The sequence below is a fragment of the Leucopleurus acutus genome (genome assembly GCF_964270905.1).
Source record: "Leucopleurus acutus genome assembly, chromosome: 15".
In the NCBI taxonomy this organism is placed as follows: Eukaryota; Metazoa; Chordata; class Mammalia; order Artiodactyla; family Delphinidae; genus Leucopleurus; species Leucopleurus acutus.
Genome location: NC_139157.1, coordinates 3,732,849 through 3,759,665, shown reverse-complemented (window position 1 = coordinate 3,759,665; position 26,817 = coordinate 3,732,849). Strand labels below are relative to the sequence as shown.

Here is a 26,817-nt window from a genome sequence, read left to right as displayed (position 1 = left end):
CTGAATTAGCTGATTAGATCTAACAACTTTTTGGCAGTGTCTTTAGTATTTTCTATATATAAAATCATGTAATCTGCAAATAGAGACCCTTTTACATCCTCCTTTCCAATTCTGATGCTTTTTATATCTTTTTCTTGCCTTATTGTTCTGTCCAGGACTTCCAGTACCATGTTGAACAGAAGTGGTGAGAGTGGACAAGCTTGTCTTGTGCCTGACCTTCAGGAAAAAGCTTTCAACCTTAACACTTTGTAAACTGATTTAGGATGAGGAGATTGAATGAAAGTGATCAAAAGGTACAAACTTCAAGTTATGTGATAAGTAAATACTGAGGATTCAACGTACAGCATGATGACTAGAGTTACCACGGCTGCATGGTATTTGAAAGCTGCTAAGAGAGTAGATCCTAAAAGTTCTCATCACAAGGAAAAAACTTATATAACTGATATAAATAATTATGGTCAAATTACTTAATATTTTTTGCCCCCTTTAGACAGCAAATCCCATTACAACTGAATTCATGTCTGATGCTTATTAGCAAATGCTAAACATACAGAAGATATTTGGTAAATTTGAGTAAAATAATTTGTAAACCCAAAATGATGACTCTGGGAAAAAACTAAGCTGTGTGCTTTGCTAGACCCCATTTCAGCCACCAACTTCCTATGTGATAATCTATGTCACCGAAGATAACACATGGGGGAGGGGGAGGAAAAGCCAATAATAAAGGGATTAGTAAATATAGAATAAATGTTTATTATCCCTTGCAACAGAAAAGTAGCCAAACAAGCAGTGGATAACTGGTTTAAACTGAATTAGAAGTACTGAAATTTGGGGCAAAACCCTCCATATAAGAAAAACTCTAAAAACTTTCTTTTAATATTTCTTCTAATTATTTCTTATTATAACAGCAACACATATAAGGATATAAACACACCTATAAATCCCCAAAAACAACCACAATGACATATATTTTACTAGCCCTTTGTCTATGCATTTATGTGTGATTATTATCTTGCAAAAACGTGATAATATACGTAGCTCTGCAACGCACCGTACTTTAGCAAAGCTATCAAATAAACACCTATTTTGGATTTTTACATTATTTCTGCTTTTCCTATTACAGTCAATGCAGGACATGAATAAATAGCTAAAATAAAATGAGAGTAGAAAGACACAAATTTTAACAGCAACTTCTCCCATTCTTAGAATAAGAAAAAATATTTTCCAGATGTAAAATCTATACCAAGTGACTCCACAGCATAACAAAACTGCCAGCACTACAAAAGCAAACAAACAAAAATCCAGAAACTTTTCTAAAAAGAAAAGAAGAGTGACTGAACGTATTCTCTTTAACCAAACTTCTATTTGAGCTGTTTTAGCCAACTTGCTTTCGACCACCCTACTGCTTTCTATCAACTTGCTTCTACCCAGAATTTTGTGACAAATCCTCCCTCTTCAGCCTCTCCCAGAAGGAAATCCCAGCAAGTCCTGCAGTCCTGCCTTTTCTCCTGTTGCTCGCCAGCAGCACCACACTTACTCCTCCACAGGTCCCCACCCCAGTGCCCAAGGCTGTGGTTCTCAAGTGTTAGCTTGCATCAGAATTACCGGGGCCGGGGGCCGGGGATGGGGGCTGGGGCCGGGGCCAGGGCTGGGGCCGGGGACCACGGTGGGCACTTGTTAAAACACAGATTGCTGGTCCAACCACAGGAGTTTCTGATTCAGGAGGTCTGGGCTAAGACCCAACCTATGGCATTCCTAACTAGTTCCCAAGTGATGCTGGCGGTGATCTGGGGAACAAGTTGCCTAAATCAAAAACCAATTCCTACAAAAAGCCTTCTCAATTTTCATACCTGTTAATGACCCCAGTTCTCACAAGTGTTGTCTTGATAAACTATACCACACAATTTAACACTTGATTATACACCCTCAGTTGCTATACTCTCATAGTTTCATATCTTCTTTCCACACCACAAGATTATGAGTCCCTAAGGGCAGTAAACAGAGAAACAGTGCTCCTGTGACTTACAAAGAGCCCAGGACAGGACAGATGGACAGGCACACACGCTTAATATGAAACATAGGCTCTGTCTATCCAAAAGCGAACAATGTGGATTTTAAAATCTCAGACAAATCTAATTCTCCTAAAAATTTCTATTTGCTAGACCTTATGCTAGATGATTTCAAATATACAACAGTCAACAAATACTGAAATAAATCTTATTCTTAGCTTATGTGTTTATTATCTGTTTTCCTCTATCAGAAAGTGACCTTGAGGGAATCAAATTTATATTCCTTGTTTTCCAACTACACTCCCATAGTAGGTACTACACAGATCTTTGTCAACTGGCATGCTGAAAAAGTAGTTAGAGAAATGAGTAGTACCTGGTCACATTCCAGCTACAACTCACCACTCAAATGAATGTTTCTAAAAATGATTATTCAACCTTTGGTCAAATAATCCAGACCAATGTTAAATCTTCAGGAAGCTTTTAAGGGGTAGATTAAAACACACACACACACACACACACACACACACACACACACACACATACACACACACACACACAGAAATGGTTATATCACTTATCTTTCACAGGTTTTTTATTTTATTTTTAAAAATCTGCGTTATATGAAACAAAATTTTAAATGCCGAAAAAATTATATTAAATAGATGCAATGACTTCTATTACACATCTTTATCTATAATATGTGCAATTAACAAATACAATTTTTATAAAAAGAAACAAAAACAAAGTATTTTCAAAACTCCATTAGCTCATAACATTTTCATTAGTTAGAATCCCTTGCAAACAAAATTTTTATTTAGGAAATGTAGTAACAATGTTGAATGAAAGAATAATAGCTACCACCGATAGGATCTTTACAGATAATATAAAAATTGCTTCAGAAATCAATCTAGTCTATAACAAAGCTATTAAATTTATTTGAATTAGTTTCATAATCACTAAAAATATTTGTGATGATCTGACTTAATCTTTTTTTTTTTTTTGCGGTGCGCGGGCCTCTCACTGCTGTGGCCTCTCTCGTTGCGGAGCACAGGCTCTGGACTCGCAGGCTCAGCAGCCATGGCTCACGGGCCTAGTTGCTCCATGGCATGTGGGATCCTCCCGGACTGGGGCACGAACCCGTGTCCCCTGCATCGGCAGGCGGACTCTCAACCACTACGCCACCAGGGAAGCCCTGACTTAATCTTTTGAAATTATCAAAATCCCAATCAATTTGATTGGATTGCTAAGGAGCCCAAACACTCTCAGAAAGAATATATTAAAGATACACCTTTAACAGTAAGATGTACAATTAACAGAATTAACGCAATACATCAAGTAACTCTTTACAAATGAATTAATATTAACTTTATCCCCCTTCTAGTTACCAGATGGTGAACTCACGTTTATTTGTAATTTAGATTAAGGCATGCCAACACTCAACACATTTTCTGTTTTCCATTATAAAAAAGAATATGAAAGTTCTATGTGAAAATGTAATTTCACCATTTGAGACAACGTAATTTTAAGGAAAAGAGAGAAAGTGCCCCAAATGAAGTACCAAGTAAACTATTTCAATTATGTGTTTCTTCTTATTCCTGGTATGTCCTGATAGTTAACACATCACTGATCAGTCTTACTAACTGAAGTCTTCTAACATTGTACGCTTTGGCAAATTCATGCTCTGTTAACTTACTATCCTGCTACATTATATACACTAGCATAGAAACTATGTTATATACCAAGTAGGGCAAATTCTACTTAATCCACATATTAGGTTGTATATAATAGGTTTGGAGGGCATAAATTAAATCCCACTAATTCTCAGTATGAAATATCTAACAGTTTTATTTGAAAGAAAATTAAATCCCATCTCCAGAATCATGGAGAGGTGAAAAAATGTAACTATATTCTTTGGGTAAAAAAAGAAACCATTCTTGTAAATATTGAAGGCAGCTGACAGCACTAACATTTTCACTGTTAATTACTTGACATTTACAGGTGCACGTGATAGACTGGGCAATGCTTTTTCCGTGCCACTCACGTAAGTTTAGTGCTAACCCTTGCCTTTAAACAGTCTGCAGGGGCTATGCTACAGAATCTCACTGAATATAAAGCAGATGTAATGAGACACAGTCTTGTGATAAACACTGGACCGTTAGTGACCCTTTAGCTTCCCTTGCACAGTTCCAACATCTGCCAAATGAACATGAGCTTACTTAACCTTCATTAATTCAACCAGATGTAAAGGGTCAATATATGTGAGCTGTCTTGAAAATTACAACTGCTCTACGGTCACACAATATTAGTCCGTTATAAATATTACCATAGTTTAAATAAAATGTCATGCGTTCTCTATTTTTTAAGTTTTGCCTTCTGAGCACCAAGCAAACAGTAGGTGCTGAATAAAATGCTAAATGATTGAAGAAAAACTAGCTTTTTGGATAGCACAGTCATCATTAAGAAATACGTGCAAGCAGTCTGAAAGCTGACCATTTTAAAGGCAAATATAATTTTGTAATTTAAATAATCACCCCTTTATTCATTTGTTTAAAAATTTGAATTTTCATATAGGATCTTTCTCTAAGCAGAATATGCCTTTACACGATTTTCTGTCCCCATAATGTAGATCATTTCCATACGAGGCTGGTTTATCAGTGTTTAAAAAAATAAATTAAATAAATATTTATTGAGTACTTATAATGTACAAAGTGTTGTGCAAATTACTTATTCCGGCAGTTTTCCTTACTTCATTTTCTTTGACTAAACTGACATAAAATGAAATAATTTGGATGGGCTTTTCTCATTTTCAACAAAATATTCTCCAAGACCTTCTAGCTGTCACACTTTCTGTTCCTGGGTCCACACATTGGAAATAGAAACACTCCCTAAAAATCCTCCTGACCTTGGGCTTCCCTGGTGGTGCAGTGGTTGAGAGTCCGCCTGCCGATGCAGGGGACACGGGTTCGTGCCCCGGTCCGGGAAGATCCCACGTGCCGTGGAGCAGCTGCACCCGTGGGCCATGGCCGCTGGGCCTGCGCGTCCGGAGCCTGTGCTCCGCAACGGGAGAGGCCACAACAGTGAGAGGCCCGCATACCGCAAAAAAAAAAAAAAAAATCCTCCTGACAAAAATTTTCTTCCTCAAGACATTTTCAATGAAGGGATAATAATGAGAAGGGCGGGGTGAGGGAAAAGAAAGGAGATGGTTCAAAGAACCACTACTTTAATCCATGACTATATAAATGAAATAAACATATTTAACTGGCTTTCTGCATCGCAAAGAAGACTGGGCAATGCTTTTTCCATGCTACTCACACAAGTTTAGTGCTAACCCTTGCCTTTAAGCTGTCTGCAGGGGCCATGCTACAGAATCTCACTGGATATAAAGCAGATGTAATGAGATACATTTTTGTGATAAACTCCTTGGAAGAGGAGGTAAAAAGGGTCTTACTGGACCGCAGCAGTAGAATTAAAGATTCCTTTTAATGCCCTTCCACTGCAAACTGCTTGCATCCTTTTTTACTTCTGATGCATTCTGTGCTGTGGTTACTTCTATGCCTTTCCCCACCACTAGACAGTGAGCCCCGAGTGGACGATTCATTCACATTCTCAGTGGCATCAACAGTCTCTAGCCCGGCACAGGGTCACTGTCAAAATCATCTCCTTATAAGGACAAGTTTTTCTTCCAGCATAACTGAGTATTGTTTCAGTTACACATTGCTATTCTTAATAATCATTTAACTCTTGAGTATATGTATTAAGAGGTTTAAAGTATTATTTGGTTAACTAATATAGAAAACAGATTCGGGAGATGTGAAATGACATTCAAATATTCATAAAACTTTAAAAGTTAACTATCACTGTAACACTAAAACAGCATGCAATTCTTTTCATTTTCTAAGACCTACGCTCAATTTCATATCTCAGAGACATAATATATATTTTTAACTTTTCATTTTATATGGGAGCGTAGTTGATTAACAATGTTGGCAGCATATATGTTTGCATTATATTACTGTCCACCATTATACAGCAGGTTGCCTTAAGTACAACTCAGTCACACTTCTGAAAGTTTCAGACATCTAGAACTGTTTCGAAATGTGTAAGGTTTGTAATAGATGAAACATGCCATGTCAAGCTTTGTTCTTACTATTAATGCCATGATCCTTTTGAAAAGAATATGCGTCTCTGATTTAGGTATATTTCTCTCTCTCTCTCTCTCTCTCTCTCTCTCTCTCTCTCTCTCTCCCTCTCTCCCTTTTTCCCTCCCTCTCAATCCACACATACATGCATACACATTCACACCTACCCATGGACACTTTAAAAACAACTTTGTGTTTCAATACCAAAAACTCTCTTTTTAAAAACATCCACCTCTTTTTTATTATAAAAATTATGTGAGAAAATTATAGAAACTTTCATATGTAGAGTGAGGAAAATCAGCTCCAGGCAGCACACTATTAGCATAGGTCTTACAGCATAATATTTTAATAATGGTCATTTTTGAACTTTAAATGTAGCATTTTTTTACATAAAAAAAATTTCCAGAAAAATAGTAAATTTTTTTTTTAATATAAAACTTCTCCATGTAGTTAGAATCATATATAAATTTTAATTTCCACTATAAAAGCAACACTCATAGAAATGAGAAGTCATGACTGGCCAAATATAAATTCATTTAAATCCAAAATTAAAATTATACCAGAATAACCAAATCTAATATATTAACATAGATTCAATTTGGGGGGAAATTTATTTGATTTCACATTCCTTTTGAGTCCACCTTTCTTTTTTCCATAAATATAACCACATTTTAAGTTTATGAGTGTAAATAAAATGTCTAATGCAAGTCAAGAGTTCTTTTCCTACTGTGCACATACAAAAATTGTTTGAATAATTCATTTTGCAAAATATAATAATATAACTCTATTTTTGAAATATATAAAGAATATTTTTATAATCAGTAATAACCATTAAATAAAATCAAGTCTAATATTGACTTTTGCATTTTTCAATGTGGTCATATCTAAATAAATTTTCAATTCTTTGCCAGGCATTTTCTTAAAGATCATCCTTTTGTATTTGTTTCCCCTCATTCTAACTTATTTTAAGTTATCTTTTTAAACAGAATAAAATTCTTACAGAATTAAACTACTAATATTTTACTTTCTAGCATGTATTAAATACCTTTTTTGTCACTATAAAATAGAAAATAATCCACATTCAATCTGAATGAGATCTTACCTTCTGGTTTGTTGTTTTTCCTCTTCAGCCATTTTTCTACAGTCTCTGCACTAACACTTTCAGATACAAATTCATCTAATACCTGGGGGTGAAGAGAAAGATATGCCTTCACTTTTTCATCTGTCAAACCTGTAAAAGAATTGAAAAGAATAAAATTAGTCAATACGAAATCTTCATTTACATCAAAGATATAGAAAAATGACATTTATGCAGATTGATTTAGCATAGAAATATTTCTAAAAGATGCATATACATACAATGGACTATTATTCATCCATAAGAAGGAATGAAGTTCTGTTACAACATGGAGGAACCTTAAGAATGATATAGTAAATAAAATAAGCTAGACACAAAGGGCAAACATTATATGATTCCACTTATATGAAATATCTAGAACAGGTAAATTCATAGAGACAAAGTAGACTAGGGGCATCCAGGGGCCGAGGGAGAGGAGAATGAGGAATTATTTGCTTAACGGGTACAGAATTTCTGCTTTGGGTAAAGACAAAGTTTGAGAAGTAGACAGGAGTGATGGTTGCACACATAGTGAGTATAATTGGTGCCATTGGATTATATCCTTGATATGGTTAAAATGACAAATTGTGTGTTATTTATATTTTACCACTATGAAAAAGTAAGGGGAAAAAAGTAAAGTTAGAACTTTAGCAATTTTAAACTATAGATATTGCATCATGTTACACAGCTGTTTTGCAGCAGTAAATTTCAGTGTCACATCTGAACTGATGCTGTATTCCACTGCTGTTCGGTTAAGCCTTGCAAAGTGCTTCCACTTTTTTGTAAGTAATTATCATAGATTTAAGACTTAAGGTAAGTGAAGCTCTAGCAACAGTATCAAATGGGAGAATAAAGCACTGGTACAATTTAGGTGCTAAAAAACATGCTTAATGAATAAGTTCTTATCTTTTACTGTTTACAACACAAATTCTCCTTTTTCTCAGGGTCACTAAATCCAATGATAAAACTAATGTTCAGTTCAAAATACTCGACATTTTTTCATTGATATTCAATATATGTAGTCAGTTTCACTGAAATAATTTTCATAGTCTAATAATAACGGCTGAATATACACAGAATTTTCAAGCAAAGAACTTTCACATATCTTCACTTAAAAAAATATAAAATTACATGTTTTCAAATTGATGCTTCATGTTGGTACGCCATTTCACTAAACAACTCAAAATCACAAATAGGCTATCAATAATTATTACTCAGTGACTGTAATTATTTGTACTACTGTACACTCTCTGTGAATTATTCAATAAATTACCATCCTTAAGGATGGTTAGGTGAAAAAGACAATGGAAAGTTGTACTTTTCGATGCAGAAAAGAGAAAAGGCAAGTATGTCTTTATGACTTCAGGGAATAGGCTGCATGTTTCTAGCACAGACAAGGCACAGAATTTATACATATTAATTAATTCTGCTGGGGACTAAAGCCACAACTGTATGATTCTACAACAGACCGGTATTATTGAGAAGGCAACTGATTTATTTCAATGAATTCAGTATTTTAAAAATCAATTTAAACTATATAGATATACAGATCTCTCATATATATATAATATATATATAATTATGTTGTTGTATTAGATAAAAAAAAAAACAAACAAGATCCAGCCCACGTTCACCCTGCAAAATAGCCTCAGTGACGTAAAATTCAATTTGAGAAATTCTACAAGGTGCTAAAGATAAGAGACTCATTAAAGTAAGAGAGAGAGCTCTCTTGACAAAGCAAGTTCGGGTCCCCAGATACAAAAGGCACAGAATATAGAAGTAAGCTGACAGCTGACTTGACCTCAAGAAGACAAAGCAATTTTCATACTTTCATTATGTCCGTCATAGTGGTACATATTCAACGTTTGATTCCTTCTTAAGACTTCCTTCTATCACTTTTGTGACACAATATGGTTCTTATCCTAACTTCTATTTGCTCTTTACTTCTGCTTTCTCTACAATAATCTATGATGATGACAGCAAAATCTTATTATATTTTTAATCTCTAGTTTGGAAATTCTTCCATCACCTCAAGCTCCATCTTGACTCAAAACTACATGAGTCATCTCCTTCCCACTTATTCCCAAAGTGATTTTAACTCTCAACTTTCTGTTTTCTGTTACTATTACTCTCCGTTTTTTCCAGAAACCCAGGCTGAAAATATAAAGGCATAATTGACTCACTGTCATTTCATTTCATCTTAGTGCATATTATACAAGTCCTATTTGCCAAATTACATATCAGATAAAGGAACCGTATCTAAAATATACAAAGAATGCTTAAAACTCAACAAGAGGGCTTCCCAGGTGGCGCAGTGGTTGAGAGTCCGCCTGCCGATACAGGGGACGCGGGTTCGTGCCCCGGTCCGGGAAGATCCCACATGCCGCGGAGCGGCTGGGTCCGTGAGCCATGGCCGCTGAGCCTGCGCGTCCGGAGCCTGTGCTCCGCAGCGGGAGAGGCCACAGCAGCGAGAGGCCCGCGTACCACAAAAAAAAAAAAAAAAAAAACTCAACAAGAAAAAAACGCAATTAAAAATGAGTCAAAGAGCTGAATAGACACTTTGCAAAAGAAGCTATAGATATGGCAAATAAGAATATGCAAAGATGATCATTTGTGAGTTGAAGTTAAACAAAAATGAGATTCCACTACATACCTATGAGAATGGTTAAAATCCAAAAAACCTACTATCAGTTTCAGCAAGAATGAGGAGTAACAAAAATTCTCCTTCAGTGCTGGTACGAATGCAAAATGGTGGTCACTTTGGAAGACTGGCAGTCTCTTACCAAGCTAAATATAATCTTACCATATGACCCAGCAGTCACACTACCAAGTATTTACCCCACTGATTAACCCACACAAAGCCTGCATGTGAATGTTTACAGCAGCTTTACTCATAATCAACCAAAATTGGAAATACCTAAGATGTCCTGCAAAAGTGGTTACCAGGGGGGAAAGGGGGGGAGGGATAAATTGAGAGACTGGGATTGACATATACACACTATACTACTATACAGAAAATAGATAACTAATAAGAACCTGCTGTAGAGCACAGGGAACTCTACTCAATACTCTGTAATGACCTGTATGGGAAAAGAATCTAAAAAAGAGTGGATGTATGTGTATGTATAACTGATTCACTTTGCTGTACAACAGAAACCAATACAACATTGTAAATCAACTATACCCCAATAAAATTTTTTAAATAAATAAAATTTTAAAAAATTAAAAAGGTTTAAAGAAGGCAAGTTGGATACATCAGTTGTGCCATAACCATATAATTAAATATTCTTTAGCAACGAGGAGAAATCATAGCAAGCCATGAAAAGACATGGATTAGCCTTAAATGCATATTACCAAGTACAAAAAGCTAGTCTGAAAAGGCTGCATGTTGTATAATTCTAATGATGCAACATTCTGGAAAAGGCAAAATTATAGAAAAAGATAGTAAAAAGATCACTGGTTGCCAAGTGTGAGAGGCAAAGGGTGGAACCCCCATGAATGGCATTAGTGCCTTATAGAAGTGGATCCGAAGAGATCCCAAGCCCCTTTCCACCATGCGGGAACACAGGAACTCTGTGATTCGGAAGAGGGTCCTCACTCAACCAAGGTGCACCATGGCCTTGGACTTCCCAGCCTCCAGAACTGTGAAAAATAGATTTCTGTTTTTTGTAAGCCACCCAGTCTGTGGTATTTTGTTATAGCAGTCTGAGTGGACTAAGGGAATCCATGAGTTCATACTGATATAAATAAATGACTGAATAAATAAATGAACAAACAGAGGAGAGTAGACAAATCTTCCACACAGAAGAATTCCAAATAATTTATGCAGATACTCTGCCCTCAAGAAGGTGCAGCATAACTCCCCACTCCATGACACTTATTTTGTATAAATTACTCAAAATGTTTTTTAAAGATCAATTGAGTCATAAATGAGCTGTGATGTCTAAGTAAACTTCTAAAGAAATTAATCAAATCCTGGATTTAAGTATGTAGGAGAGAATGGGATGGAAAATAGACCATTTTGGTTGTAAAATCCTTTTAGAGTGCAAATGTTATTACATAGCTTGATAGCTCCAATGTCTCAAAATACTTAATTACAATTTTTCTCCCCAAGTTACCATTCACATTTCATGAAAATAACTACCGCCTTCAACATGAGAATGGCAGGGGGAGTCATTATGTCTTGGTGATTAAAAGTGATAAAAAGCAGAAGTTAGTTTCCTCATTTCACCTATTCACCTGGGCCTGAGCCTGGTCAAAGCACCTAAACTCTCTCAGCCTGGCTTCTTATTTGTATGGGAATGGTATTTGAATAGGAATGAGAACAATAATATCTATCTCACAGTGTCATAATAATTCAATGAGCGAATCCACATACAGCATTTTTGCTGAGTACATTTACTAGTATCGATAGTACCAAAAAGTCATTTTTCACCTGGATGAAAGCCAATTCTTGGATTTTCCAAAGAATCAAATCACAGGTTTGTAACTTTTCATTTCTTTAGCATTAAAACTCCAAACTTTCTAAAATGTCCATTTTTTGTTTTATCGTTTAAAGTATGCTCAACTTTCTTAGCCAACAAAAGCACTTTTTTCTAATATTTTATCCATTTTTACTTCCTATTAACATGCAATTTTGCAAAGGACCTTTGGGCCAACACAGGACCAACCCAGAATATAAGACACTGAAATAATTATCCACACTCCTGGAAAATGGCAGATGTATGGATGATGAAATCATTCTTCTTTTGTTTTTGTCTGACTTTGGTTTAATGTTTCCATAGCTTCCCATGGCCTGTACATTTTGTTTATGTCAATAAAAGACTTGGTTAGTGTTTCTTTGAAACAAACCCAATGAGAGCAGTGGGATCAGACCACAGCTGTCATTATAACACACTAGCATCCAGTGATCAAAAATTTGCCACCAATAATCCACACAGTGAATCACACAGATAGATACTAATGTCTATTCCAAGGTAACATGAACATTTGAACCAATATATTTAAAAATACTTCATTTCCACTAATGAACTACATTCTCTCATCTATGCAATATTTTGCCTGCATACAGATTATAAGATGCTATTATCACATATAAAGACAAATTAATAATCATTTTTAAAACCATCAAATATCCAAGTGTTTGAGTTTCTAATTCTCAATATATTTTTTTAATTGGGGTATAGTTGCTTTACAATGTTGTGTTAGTTTCTGTTGCATAACGAAGTGAATCAGCCGTATGTATACATACATCCCCTCCCTCCTGTAGGTCCCTCTCACCCCTCCCCCGCATCCCACCCATCTAGGTCACCACAGAGCACCGAGCTGAGCTCCCCGTGCCATACAGCAGGTTCCCCCTAGCTATCTGTTTTATACATGGCAGTGCACATATGTCAATCCCAATCTACCAGTTAATCCCACCCTCTCTTCCCCGCCCCACATCCACACATCCATTCTCTATGCCTGCCTCTCTATTCCTGCCCTGAAAATAGGTTCACCTGTACCATTTTTCTAGATATTTTTTGACCAGGTTGTTTGCATAAACCTCGACCCAGGTAGGTCTACATGCTGCAGTTATAGTTGTTCAGTATTTTCATAGGTTTCTTTATCCTATAGGTTCCCCCTCTATCTTTTTTGTTTTCCCCATGTATTTATTACTGAAGAAAACAGAACTTTTGTTCTATGGTTTTCTAGAGTTCGGAGTTTTCTGACCGTACCCCTGTTGTGTTGTTTAGCATGTTCATCTTCCCTCTGCATTTCCTGAAAACTGAAATTAGATCTAGAGACCTCAGCAGATTGAGGTTCAACATGGAGGTGAGTAGTCAATTTTTACAAGCGGCATTGTATTCTTCTGTCAAAAGGTTGACACCATCTGGCTGTCTCTCTTTGTGACATTAGCAGCACTGATGATCTACGAGCTATTGATTCATTATGCCTTGAAAATGGTGGTTTCCTAATTCTATAATGCCTTTTCCATGTACTAGCTGAAATAATACAAAGAGAAACTTCACCTCATCTAGTATTTGGTTAGTTCATTGAGATAAGACAGGATAAATTTGTTCCACTTTATTTACCAGTTTTCACAATGAGTTGGTTCAGTAGCATTCTCCTGTAAGTGATGAACTAAAAATATTACTACTATGAACCCATAGATTTGAACAAATTTGATCTGTTTCTTCCATTGTAATTATTTTCCTTGCTGGTACTCAAACTGTCCCATCTTTTGGCCAGTGGAAGGAGCCTCTTCAAGCTGCTTCCCAAGTCACTGTGACAAGAATCTAGCAGCTCTTGACGGCTTCCTTACAATCTGCGAGGATAGGGTGTTTCAGGTTCAGCTCGTACATTTTCTGCCCCAGATATGGATACAGACAATTTTCCTTAGGATCTCTGGTTCCTTTTGGTGGGCAGTGGTGTTTCAGTTCCAGGAATGACGGACTAGATTACATAACTACTCATTTGTTTTATCATACAATACACATGTAACAGTATGAGTGCTGTAAACAGATAAGGTGGGTTTTTTTCTCCTTTAGTATATATCTCACTAGAAATGTACAAATTACTATATTTTAAAGTCACTTGGAATATTCTTCTCTCTGATTTTGTCACCAACTGGATACACATTTAGGTTCACCAGATATACCTGTAAATGTGTCTTTATAACAAATTATTATTCTAAAAGTGGGTATCTACATGCTGAAGAACTTTTTATTTCTGAAATCTTACCATCTTTATATTCATAAAAAATTAGAAAATCCCTTTCAAATCAGAGGCTAAAGAACTATTGTTTTTCTCACTCAGAGGGATACTTTTAAATTAATTATAAGTACTAAAGGATCTGTTGTTAGAAATAAGAAAAAGCACAATTTTTCAAGTATTAATTCTGCTATCTTAATTTGTGGAGAAAAATCCCAGTACATGTCTGTATTCTTTTCTTAAAAAGCAGTCAAAATCATACGGCAGGAGCCCAGCACCTCCCACCGCCCACTCCTGTTCCTGAGCTGTGGTTCCTGAGCCCCATTCCACAGTGCCCTTATGTTACCCTAACTCAGGTCTTCTCAATCTTAAAAGAATTCTTTCCTCTCAGATTAGGGGTCTTATCATCAAGTCTTCTCCTGCCCCATTATCTCACTGTAGCTCATCTCGGCTAGACTAGAAGAAACTGTATACTTTAAAATTCTAAGGTATACACTACTAATAGTGCTTTCTCTGATTGATCACAATAATTGTCTCAATTTTATAATTTCCCTATGTTTACTCCAGGCGTGAAGAATAAGTAAATAATTTTCAGATTCTTAAAGTCGTAATTCAACCGTAAGATAGCATTCGATTAAAAATAAACAACCAGGGCTTCCCTGGTGGCGCAGTGGTTGGGAGTCCGCCTGCCGATGCAGGGGACATGGGTTCGTGCCCCGGTCCGGGAAGATCCCACATGTCGCGGAGCAGCTGGGCCCGTGAGCCATGGCTGCTGAGCCTGCACGTCCGGAGCCTGTGCTCCGCAACGGGAGAGGCCACAGCAGTGAGAGGCCCACATACCACCAAAAAAAAAAAAACAACAACCAAAAAAAAACAAACCAAACCAAAACCAAACCTCTCATGCTATTAAATATTGTGCTATATTAGCTCAATTGTCAAAGAATAACCTGAACTGTGAGGGGGCTGAAATGCATGTCACGTGAGGAGTCAGGGAATGACTACAAATGCTTAGTTGGGAGAACACAAGATCCCTGGTGGACACTATTACTGCTTAATCTGAATGCTGTTAAGTAAAAAAGGTTAAGAAATTTGGATTGGTTTTTCTTTGCTGTTTTTTGTTTTCCATGTATGAACCCAGGGGACAAAACTAGAATTAACATTTTAGGAAACCAAATTGTACTTCAATATCAGGCAGAAATTTTTAGGATATAAAAGCTTCTGTAACTGGGTCTGGAGGTTCAGGAGAGGGGAATCCAGTGGACTCCACCTTACAGTCTGAGGTGTCATCACATTCTCACACTATCCAGGAGAGAGGCGTATATAACAATTTACTGCAAAAATAATTCTCATTAGCTTCAAAAGACAATTCCAAAATACATGTCTTAAAGAGCAAATATTCTAAATGTACAGTAATCATTTTCGTGCCTTAATAACAAAATCTGTCAAGTTAAAACAAGATATCTCATGTCATACTAAGCAGTGGCGGACAGTCACGGTGCTCAACGGCAACACTTTGCGAAGTTGTCTGTGCGTGTGTGTGTGTGTGTTCACACAGCTGCAGGTAAGCGTTCTCCTGGGTTGCATGTGTATGCTTCTAAGCATGACCTTCTGTGTTTATTCCCCAACACAAACTTTGTACACCTTCTCCCTACTGGTTATTGATCTCACTTCACCTCTGCTCCAACCACTTAATCTCCTTCCCTCACAAAAGGATAAACCAGCTAAGAGCCTTCGTTAATCACGGCTGGCCTCACTTCAACGCTCTCTCTGCATATGATTCTATGCTACAACGGTGGCATGTATTAGTTCACTGAAGCCCCAGAGCATCATGTATCTGGCACATAGTAAATGATCATAAATATTGGTTGAAAAATAAATCCTAATCTTCAAAGTATAAAAAAGGAAAATGAGCACAGAGAAGTAATTGAATTAGTTTTCTCTTCACCACAAAAGCAGTAATTAAGGTTGGAACAAAGCTACAAGCCCAAGAGCTTACCTCTTAAAGGCAAATTGCCTCTTGTTTTTAACACTTTCTCCATCTGAGCTTATCATACCTTAACGGGATTGCTACTGATCAGTGCTGCCTCCCAGTCTGGAGTGATATTACACATTTTACTTCAAATTATAAACTGAGAAATCTGACTGCCAAACCTCAGACTTTGATAAGAAGGCAGGAAGAAATCTTTGGAGCAGAAACCACCTGGAACCACAGGCCAGCCCTGAAAATAAGTCTAATTTGAGATCCCACTTTCCCCCATGCTTCCTCTGTTTCCTCAAATGCGCCAAGCCCTTCCCCATCTGTGGATCTGTGGTCTCTGCTGATGTCTGCCCACTCTTCACCTGGCTAAGCGAGACGTCTCACCAATTTCAAAGCAACTTCCTCAGAGGCAACTTCCCTGACCACACACTCTACATTCACTGCCCTTTCCGTGATTCTCTCATACTCCAAATCACTCACCCCAAGCTGAAGTCCCTATTTATTTATTGTTCTCTTTTTTTTTTTTTCGGTACGCGGGCCTCTCACTGTTGTGGCCTCTTCCGTTGCGGAGCACAGGCTCCGGACGCGCAGGCTCAGCGGCCATGGCTCACGGGCCCAGCCGCTCCGCGGCATGTGGGATCCTCCTGGACCGGGGCACGAACCCGCGTCCCCTGCATCGGCAGGCGGACTCTCAACCACTGCGCCACCAGGGAAGCCCTATTGTTCTCTTATTAAACGTCAGCCTCTCCTGGTAGACTATAAGCTCCATGAGGACAGCTGATCTGTCTCATTCTCCACTGTCCACGGAGCACAGTCCCTGGCTCCGTGCAGAAGAGACTTGACAGCGGGCCTGAAACTGTCCTGAGAGGCTGCTTGCAAGGCTGGCACCTGGGAACTCGGCCCTGAGAGTGTTTCCAGCGGCCGCTGGGCCTAGCCTGCTTGTGCGAACAGTATGATTTATGCCAAACACCTGCTCTCCTTCTGGGAGGCTGCAATTCTGGACAGTGACAGGCAGAGGGTGCCTATGGGAGGAGCCCCCAGCAGGAACTCTGGGTACTGAGTCTCTAATGAGTTTCCCTAGTAGACAGCACGTCATACGTGTTGTCACAGTCGTTGCTGGAAGAATTATCCGAGTCCTGTGTGGCTCCCCTGGGAGAGTATTCTTGAAAGCTCGTGCCCGATCCCCCCCACCCCCGTCTTCACCCTGTGCACCATTCCCCTTTGCTGATTTGGCACTTTTGCTATAAGAAACCTTAACCATAAGCATGACTATGTGTTCTGGAGTCCTCCTAGCAAATCACCAAACTCAGAAGTAGTCCTGGGAATCCCCAACACAGGGACCATCATCAATTAGTGAACTAATCCATGAGTCATCATTTTTCTCACGTGATTTCACAGATGTGCAGATGTGCTGCTGCAAACTGTGCCCAGCCCTGCAAGATCACAGAGGCACCCAGGCCGGAAAGCAAGTGTCCAAGCAATGGACCCCACCTCTCAGTAGCCCACAGCTCCCACTCAAGTTCCCAGTCCTCCCTGAGACCAGATGAGATTCGTTGCTTTCTTTTACACTACTTTCACGTTTATTTTTCCATCCAAACGGTTTGAATGTCTATATGAAGTTTTCTGAAAAACAAGAATTTCTTTACTTCTTGAATATGCTTTTCTAATTCTGACACCCTTCAATCCACCTATAATGTAGCTCCAATTCTGGAAACAGATCCCTGTGTATACTATAGTATGAAATCTTTACATCAAAGTTCTACCCCACAATGGGCTGGTGTACGTGAGTTTATAAACATAAGGATTTATACAGCAGTTCCTTCTTGCCATTTATCAAATAAAGGAAGGGTTTAATGGGCTCTAAAGTTAATTTCCATTTTGGCTTCTTTATTTAGAAAGGCAAAGTCCTTTATATGCAATGAATAAAGGTTAAAATGTGAGAGATGTAAATGGTTTTCAATATCATTAAAATAGCTCCAAAGTTATAATAAAAACAAATAGATGAGATGCTGTTTTGGAGTTCTGTCAAACCCCATAGCCAGTGATATCATTCTTTTTTTAACCAAGGAGGAAAATAAAAGCAAATGCCATGTCATTTTTCACAGAAATAAAAGAAAACTCTAAAATTCATAGGACCCACTCCCAATGAGCCAAAGCAATCCTGAGAAAGAACAGCAAAGCTAGAGACACCACTATCCCTGATTTCAAACTTTATTACAAAGTTGTACTAATCAAAACAGTATGGTACTGACATAAAAACACATACACGGACCAATGGAACAGAATTGACAGCCCAGATATAAACCTTCAAATATACAGTCAGCTAATATTTGACAAGGGAGTCTAGAAGACTCAATGGGGAAAAGACAGTCTCTTCAATAAACAGGGTTGGGAAAACTGGATGACCACACACAGAAGAATGAAAGTGGACCCCTAACTTATACCACCCACAAAAATTAACTCATCAAAATACATTAAAGACTTAAATGTAAGACCTGAAACCATAAAACATCTAGAAGAACACATAGGGAAAAGAAAGCTTCTTGACATTGTTGTTGGCAAAGTTATTCTGGATATGACACCAAAAGCACAAGCAATAGAGGCAAAAATAAAATAGTGGGACTACATCCAACTGAAAAGCTTCTGCACAGCAGAAACAATCAGCAAAATAAAAAGGTAACCCACAGAATTGGAGAAATTGCGGAATTGGAGAAAATATTTGTAAACTCTCTGATAAATGGTTAATATCCAAAATATATAAGAAATTCATACAACTCAATAGCAAAAACAAATCCAATTAAAAAAGGAGCAAAGGACTTGAATAGTCATTTTTCCAAGGGAAACATACAAATGGTCAGTAGATGAGTACATAAAAAGGTACTAAATATCACTAATCATCAGGGAAATGAAAATGAAAACTACAGTGAAGTATCACCTCACACCTGTTAGTATAGCTATCATCAAAATGACAAGAGATGAAAAGTGCTGGCGAAAAGGGAACACTTGTGCACTGTTGGTGGGAATGTAAATTGGTGCAGCCATTACGGAAAACAGTGTGAAGTTTCCTCAAAAAATTAAAAATAGAACTAATATATGATCCAGCAGTCCTACTTCTGGGTATATATCTGAAGGAAATAAATGCTATCTTGAAGAGATCTATCTGTACCACCATCTTCTTTGCAGCACTATTCATAATAGCCAAGTCATGGAAACAACCGTAAGTGTCCATCAACAGATGAATGGATAAAGAAGATGTGATACACACACACACACACACACACACACACACACACACACACACACACACAGAGGAATATTATTCAGCCATAAAAAGGAAAGAAATCCTGCCTTTTGTGACAACATGGATGGACCTTGAAGGCATTATGCTAAGTTAAATAAGACAGAGAAAGACAAATACTGTATGATTTCATTTGTATGTGGAATCTAAAAAAGCCAGACTCAAAGAGAGAGTATTGGTTGTTGCTAAGAGCTCGCGGGTCAGGGATATGAGAGATATTGGTCAACGGGGTCCAAATATAAGATGAGTTAGTGAATAAATTCTGGGGATCCAATATACAGTGTTGTGACTGTAATTAACAACACCGTATTATATACTTAAAAGTTGTTGAGAGTAGATCTTAAAAGTTATCACACACACACAAAAAGGTAATTATGTGAGGGGATAGAGGTGTTAACTAACCTTATCGTGGTAATCATTTCTCAATAAATACATATCTGAAGTCATCACGTTGTATACCTTACAGATACATGTAAGTCAATAATACCTCAATAAAGCTAAAAAAATATTTAAATGCCTCGTAATCATTATTCTTGCCTTCTATCTGTCTATCTATATAACCTGAATAATTCCCTCCTACCCAAGTACCTTCTTACTGAAAGAAGATTTGCCTATGCCCTAAAAAGGAGTCAATTAATGAACCTTAATTGAACATACTGCTGGGATTTTGACCTACCTAATTGATAGCTCATTTCAAGTGAATTAACAGCCTGAAGGGTGCCTTGGCTGCAAAGAAGACATCGTTTCCATTGTTCGTAATTTGCATTTATCAGAAGGCAAATCCCACACTGCTGTATTTCTAAACCAAAAGGAAATTATGTTTTCCCTTGGCTGAGGATATCGATGAAAGTTTCTTTAACTGAGAAAGCCAAATAAAAACTGCAGCTGCTCAAAGTGATAAGACATAGAGGAAAACAATGATTTTGGAGTAGAACCACGAGGAAGGCTTAAGACACCAACCTTTACCCTTCTCCCGACTCAGAAAACAACACCAGCAAAGAGAAGCCTACAACAGAGGCAGTCGTTCAGGCACACACCTTGTAGCACAAAGGGTTTAAGACGCTCACCCGTTTAACTCAGGTTCACCTGTAAATGTACAGTAACCTGTGGGAGACAGCATGCCTTGGTCCTCCAGGTTCTGAGTCACCAGATGTACGCTGAAGCACAGGCTTATGTTCCTTAAGCAAAACTGCTAAGCCTTGTTGGCCTCACAAACGAAAGATGAGCCCAATAACAGTACCTACTCCACAAGGACACAATACATGCAAAGATCTGAACACACAATAAGTGATTAATGAATAAGTATCCACCTTCATCAAAACAGTGGGCACCTTTATATCAAGAAATATTAGGAGATTTAAGATTTTTACAGGTATCTAATCATGCTACTGTTTAAATGTAATCTGACTTCACAAAACCTTTATTTACCTAAAGACCATCTCATCTAGGTGTGTTTCAGAATAGTAACACATTTTGTACATGCCCATGAGTGCTTAAACTGAGAACTATCAAACCCATGAATTGTCTCGCTAGCCACCGCATTAACCAGAATGCGTATTTGAACACTAAACTCAAAGGGACCGAGGCAGGTCTGATTCGAGAGCTTCCAGGAAGGCAGGACCACACAGGGATGGATGCCAAAGCCCGGGTTAAGCCAATTAGATGCTGGAGAGAGCCAGAGCGGTGTGGACGCCATGGGCCAGTCTATAAGCACAGCTCACAGCGTGCGGAGGGGGTAGAGTCAGCTGAAGACAAATCTCTAAGTGAACTCTGAGCGACTTCAGAAAGGAGTAGAAAGAGGGGTAGTCAGACAGATAACCACGCTGCAAGGCTGGTAAGGTACATTAACTGAACACAGAGTTTGGCTGACATGATTAGTTCTAAACACTGAGATTCATTTATTCGCTCAATAAGTGTTCATTGAGAGCCTATTATGAGCCAGCATATCTATGTGGTTGATATACAATAAACAAACAATATCCTTACCCTTATAAAGTTTTAAAATTCTCTTTAATCCTGGGTAAGGCCAGCCAACACGAACTAGTGACAAATTAAAAAGACAATGAAGCAGTAGGATACATCGAAGGTGACTCCACCATTTCTAGCTTAGGTAACGGACAGTCATAGGAGATACAGGAGTTAGTGAAAGATGCATGGAAAAGAAAATGGTTTTGGTTGAGATCTGCTGAAATGCAGTTGCCTATCAGATTACCTATATGGTGATTTCCAGTAAGCAGTAGGAAATATAAATCTGCAGCTCAGAAGAAGGAAGTAGAAGCTAAGAGGTGTACACTTTGGAAGTCACTCATATTGATGACAGATTTACAAATGGACTAGATTTCTCAGGAATACTGCACTGCGTCATACATAGCAAAAGAAAATGCTCATTCCCATCCCTATACTATTTTTTAAATCATGGAGGGAAATTGTATTATACACTGTCTCATTAGAAAGATTAAGTCATTCTAGAAAAACGTAAAACACGTATGTATAGGTTTTTGTCAGTTGGATTGCATAGTAAATACTTTGATCAGTCCCTCTTTATTCAAATCATCAAGATTCAAAATCACAAACGTATTCACTTACAGAAAACCCTTTTGTGACAGGCACAATTCTAAGATGCCCATAAGATTTTCCTCTGGTGTACACACCCTGCATAATTTGCAGGACAGAAAATGATGGATTTTACTCTCATGATTAGATTATGTTACATTGTAGATTGGCCTTAAAATAGGAAGATTATCCAGTTGGGTCTGACCTAATCACACGAACCCTTGAAGAACAAATAATTTTCTCTGCTGGTGGCAGAAAGGGAAGTTCTAGATTCAAGCACAAGAAAGATTCAGAGCTCCACTGCCGCCTTGAAGACAGAGGGCCATGCGTCAAGGAATGCAGTCAAACTCTGGGGGCCCAGCAAGGAAAGGGGACCTTGGTCCTACTGCCACAGGAACTGCCTTCTGCCAATGACGAGATCGAGTTTAGGAAGCTGAACTTTCCCCAGAGCCTCCAGATGAGAACTCAGTAAGGTGAACACCTTAATTTTAGCCTTGTGATACCCTAAACAAAAAAAAAAGTCACACAACACCAGACTGTTGGTCCACAGAACCGTGAGCTGATAAATGGGCATTGTTTTAAATCACTAAATTTGTGGCATTTGTTATGCAAAAATAGTAAATACTCCTTTGAAAGTTGGATTATTTTTAACATGAATCCACTTAAAAGTAAAAAGGAATATAATACAGTTCCCAAACTACGGGACCCGTATACAGTTTAACAAAAAGCATAACTGCCAACTGCTGTTAAAGTTTAAAAAATTTTTTGTTTAATGGAAGTTCAAACTTGGAAAAGTAAATCTCTACTTTCCCAAGCTCACGTTAGCACTGAAAGACACTAACGGTTCTGAGGAATATGTACATGATTCTGAGGGAACACACCAACAGGTGGTGGAACATTCCTGACAGGTTATAGTTTGTGAAAACTAGCATTCACAAAACTAGCTACTGTAACACTCCCAGCAGACCATAACAAGCATTCAATCCAGGATTCCTGAAAAGCCCATGCAGAAGACCCTATCAGGTATTCAGTTACATGACAGCACAATTAGGAAAACACATTCCAAAAGTAACAGCATAAAGGAGATGTATTAGTCAGCTTGGGCTGTCACAACAAAATATCACAGACTGGGCAGCTTAAATACAGAAGTTTATTTTCTCACAGTTCTAGAGACTGGGGAGCCCAAGGTCAAGGTTCCATCAGAGTTTGGTTTTCTGGAGAGGCCACCCTCACATGGTGGAGAGAGAACAGTAGTTATCTGGTATCTCCTCTTATAGGGACACTAATCCCATGGGATTAGGGGCCCACTCTTATAACCTCATTTAACCTGAATTATGTCCTTACTGTAAATACAGTCCCAGTAAAGATTAGGGCTTCAACATATGAATTTTGGGGAAACATAATTCAGTCCACAGCAGCAGAGATTCCCAATCCAAGTATCTTAAATTAGTTCAATTTGTGGTATAATATTATTCAAAAAGGTTTCTTAAATTTTCTTGAATTTTAAAATAACAATGAATGCAAAAAGTGGACAAATATCATAAATTTAAGTTAGAAAGGGGGTTAAATACCTAACTGAGTGAGGATAAGTGGTTAAAAGGTGTTCATATCAAAGGCTCAATTAGCAGACACAGCAGGTACATAAGGAATAGCCCACGGGAGGATAAACCTGTGAAAAGTTAAACAGTTAGCAAATTACTGAGAATAAATTTTTTTAAAAAGCATATGGTTCCACTGGTGAATTATCTAAAATATTTAAGAAGAAAATAATACCAATCCCACACAAAGCCAAGAGGGAAGATTTCCCAACTCCTGTTATGAGGCATTTTATTTTACCCTCATACCAAACATAAATATGCCTCATGAATGCAGAGCAAAAATCCTTAAAAAAATATTAGCAAATAAGGGCTTCCCTGATGGCGCAGTGGTTAAGAATCCGCCTGCCAAGGCAAGGGACACGGGTTCGAGCCCTGATCCGGGAAGATCCCACATGCCGTGGAGCAACTAAGCCCGTGTGCCACAACTACTGATCCTGCGCTCTAGAGCCTGCAAGCCACAACTACTGAAGCCCACACGCCTAGAGCCCATGCTCCGCTACAAGGGAAGCCACGGCAATGAGAAGCCGGTGCACTGCAATGAAGAGCAGCCCCCACTCGCCGCCAACTAGAGAAAGCCTGCGTGCAGCAACGAAGACCCAACGCAGCCAAAATAAACAATAAATAAAATAAATAAATTTAAAAATACTTATATTAGCAAATTAAACCCAACAATATATATAAAGGAATATACAATCAAGAGGGTCTTATCCTAGGAATGTAAGGTTTGTATAACATCCAAAAATAAATTAACATAACATAGCAAGTTAATACTCATAACAATAAAGTTATGATACAAAAATCATACAATCACCTAAATCGATACAGGTGAAGTTACATGACAAAATCCAACATCCACTCATGATATAGAAACAGAAAGAGATTTCCTCAACCAGATAAAAGGCACCTATAAAAAACCTATAGCAAAAGCCATAGTTCATGGTAAAAAACTGAATGCTTTCCTAAGACAAGGAACAAGGCAAAGATGTCTGCTCTCACCACTTCTATTCAACATTGTACTGAAGGTTCCAGTCAGTATACTAACGCAAGAAAAAAAATGTAATGACTCAAGAAAAAAAGTGAAAGCATACACATTAGAAAGGAAGAGGGAAAGCTGTCTTTATTCACAAAAAACACACATAACCTTGTAGGTAGAAAATCCTCAAGTATCTACATGAAACTACTAGAACAAATAAGCATATTTAGCAGGGTCACAGGATACAAATAAATATGTAAAAGTCAATTATTTTTCTAAACACTAGTAGGAAGTAATTGAAAAATGAACTAAAACAATAGCATCATAAAGAATAAAACATGTAGAAACAACTTTAACAAAATAAATTTAAGATCCATACAGTGAAAACTAGAAACACAGCAAATACAAATTAAAGAACACTTAAATAGAGAGATATACTATATATACTGATGACAAGCCTTGGTATCATTAAGGTATTTATTCTCTCCAAACTGATCTACAGCTTTTTATAAGAAATTGCTATGGATTCAAAAGACCTAGAATAACCAGAACAATCTTGAAAATGGAAAAAAGATAAGACTTATATACCTAAGTTTGACACTGACTATAAAGTTACAATAGTATGTCTTAAAAACAAATTAATAGTACACCCATGTTACAACATTCTACCTAAAATTGTTTAATCCACATATTTCCAAAATAAGACTTTTCCAAAACCTTCTCCTTGACGGTTTCCATCATCTCTATAAATGAAAACTCCATTCTCTGACTTTCTCAGGCCAAAATCTCTCTAGTCAGCCTTAACTCCCCTCTCTGTCACTAAGTCCAGTGGGCTCTAAATCGAGAATCCAACCACTCAATACCTTTACTCTTGCTGTCCAGGTTCTAGCCACGAGCTCACTCACCCACACATTTCAGTAGTTTCCTGAAACCTAAATGGTTTCCCTGCTATTACCCTTGCCTTCCTTCTTTCTATTCTATACACAGCAACAAAGCAATGCTGTGAAAATACTGATATGTCAGATCACGTCACTTGGCTCAAATGGCTTCCCGTATCTTCAAAATAATAGTCCCTCCCCCAAATGACCCCCTTGACCCCTCACTTCTCTATTTTCCCTCTCTTTACTTCACTCCAGGCACTTGGTCAGAGGTACTAAGAACGCTGCCTCAGGGCATTTGCATGTTGGGTCCTTGCCTGGGAAGCTCTTTTCTTAAAACATCTTTATTGGAGTAAAATTGCTTTAAAATGGTGTGTTAGTTTCTGCTATATAACAAAGTGAATCACCTATACATAAACATATACATACATATATATCCCCACATCTCCTCCCTCTTGTGTCTCCCTCCCACCCTCCCTATCCCACCCCTCTAGGTGGTCACAAAGCACTGAGCTGATCTCCCTGTGCTATGCAGCTGCTTCCCACTAGCTATCTATTTTAAATTTGATAGTGTATATATGTCCGTGCCACTCTCTTACTTCGTTCCAGCTTACCCTTCCCCCTCCCTGTGTCCTCAAGTCCATTCTCTATATCTGTGTCTTTATTCCTGTCCTGGCCCTAGGTTCTTCAGAACCATTTTTTTCTTTCCTTTTTTTTTTTTTTTTTTTGTTATATTCCATATATATGTGTTAGCATACGGGATTTGTTTTTCTCTTTCAGACTTACTGCACTCTGTATGACAGGCTCTAGGTCCATCCACCTGACTACAGATAACTCAATTTCATTTCTTTTTGTGGCTGAGTAATATTCCATTGTATATATGTGCCACATCTTCTTTATCCATTCATCTGTCGATGGACACTTAGGTTGCTTCTATGTCCTGGCTATTGTAAATAGTGCTGCAGTGAACATTGTAGTACATGATTCTTTTTGAATTATAGTTTTATCAGGGTATATGCCCTGTAGTGGGATTGCTGGCTCGTGTGGTAGTTCTATTTTTAGTTTTTTAAGGAACTTCCATACTGTTCTCCATAGTGGCTGTATCGATGTACATTCCCACCAACAGTGAAAGAGGGTTCTCTTTTCTCCACACCCTCTCCAGCATTTATTGTTTGCAGATTTTTTGATGATGGCCGTTCTGACCAGTGTGAGGTGATACCTTATTGTAGTTTTGATTTGCATTTCTCTAATGATTAGTGATGTTGAGCATGCTTTCATGTGTTTGTTGGCAATATGTATGTCTTCTGTGGAGAAATGTCTATTTAGGTCTTCTGCCCATTTTTGGATTGGGTTGTTTGTTATTTTGATATTGAGCTGCATGAGCTGCTTGTAAATTTTGGAGATTAATCCTCCATCAGTTGCTTCGTTTGCAAATATTTTCTCCCATTCTGAGGGTTGTCTTTTCGTCTTGTTTATGGTTTCCTTTGCTGTACAAAAGCTTTGAAGTTTCATTAGGTCCCATTTGTTTATTTTGTTTTTATTTCCATTTCTGTAGGAGGTGGGTCAAAAAGGATCTTGCTG

The 26,817-nt window shown here is 37.8% G+C and overlaps 1 protein-coding gene across 1 annotated transcript in view; it reads right to left on the bottom strand.

The window, feature by feature from the left end:
- PDE10A (phosphodiesterase 10A) overlaps positions 1-26,817 on the bottom strand; it is a gene marked incomplete at its 5' end in the record, with an annotated part of 577,771 nt that overhangs the window by 166,580 nt on the left and 384,374 nt on the right. The window contains one exon of the mRNA XM_082855961.1: positions 7,251-7,379. Within this exon, the coding sequence (XP_082712087.1) occupies positions 7,251-7,379 (129 nt within the window). The remainder of the gene's footprint in view (positions 1-7,250; positions 7,380-26,817) is intronic.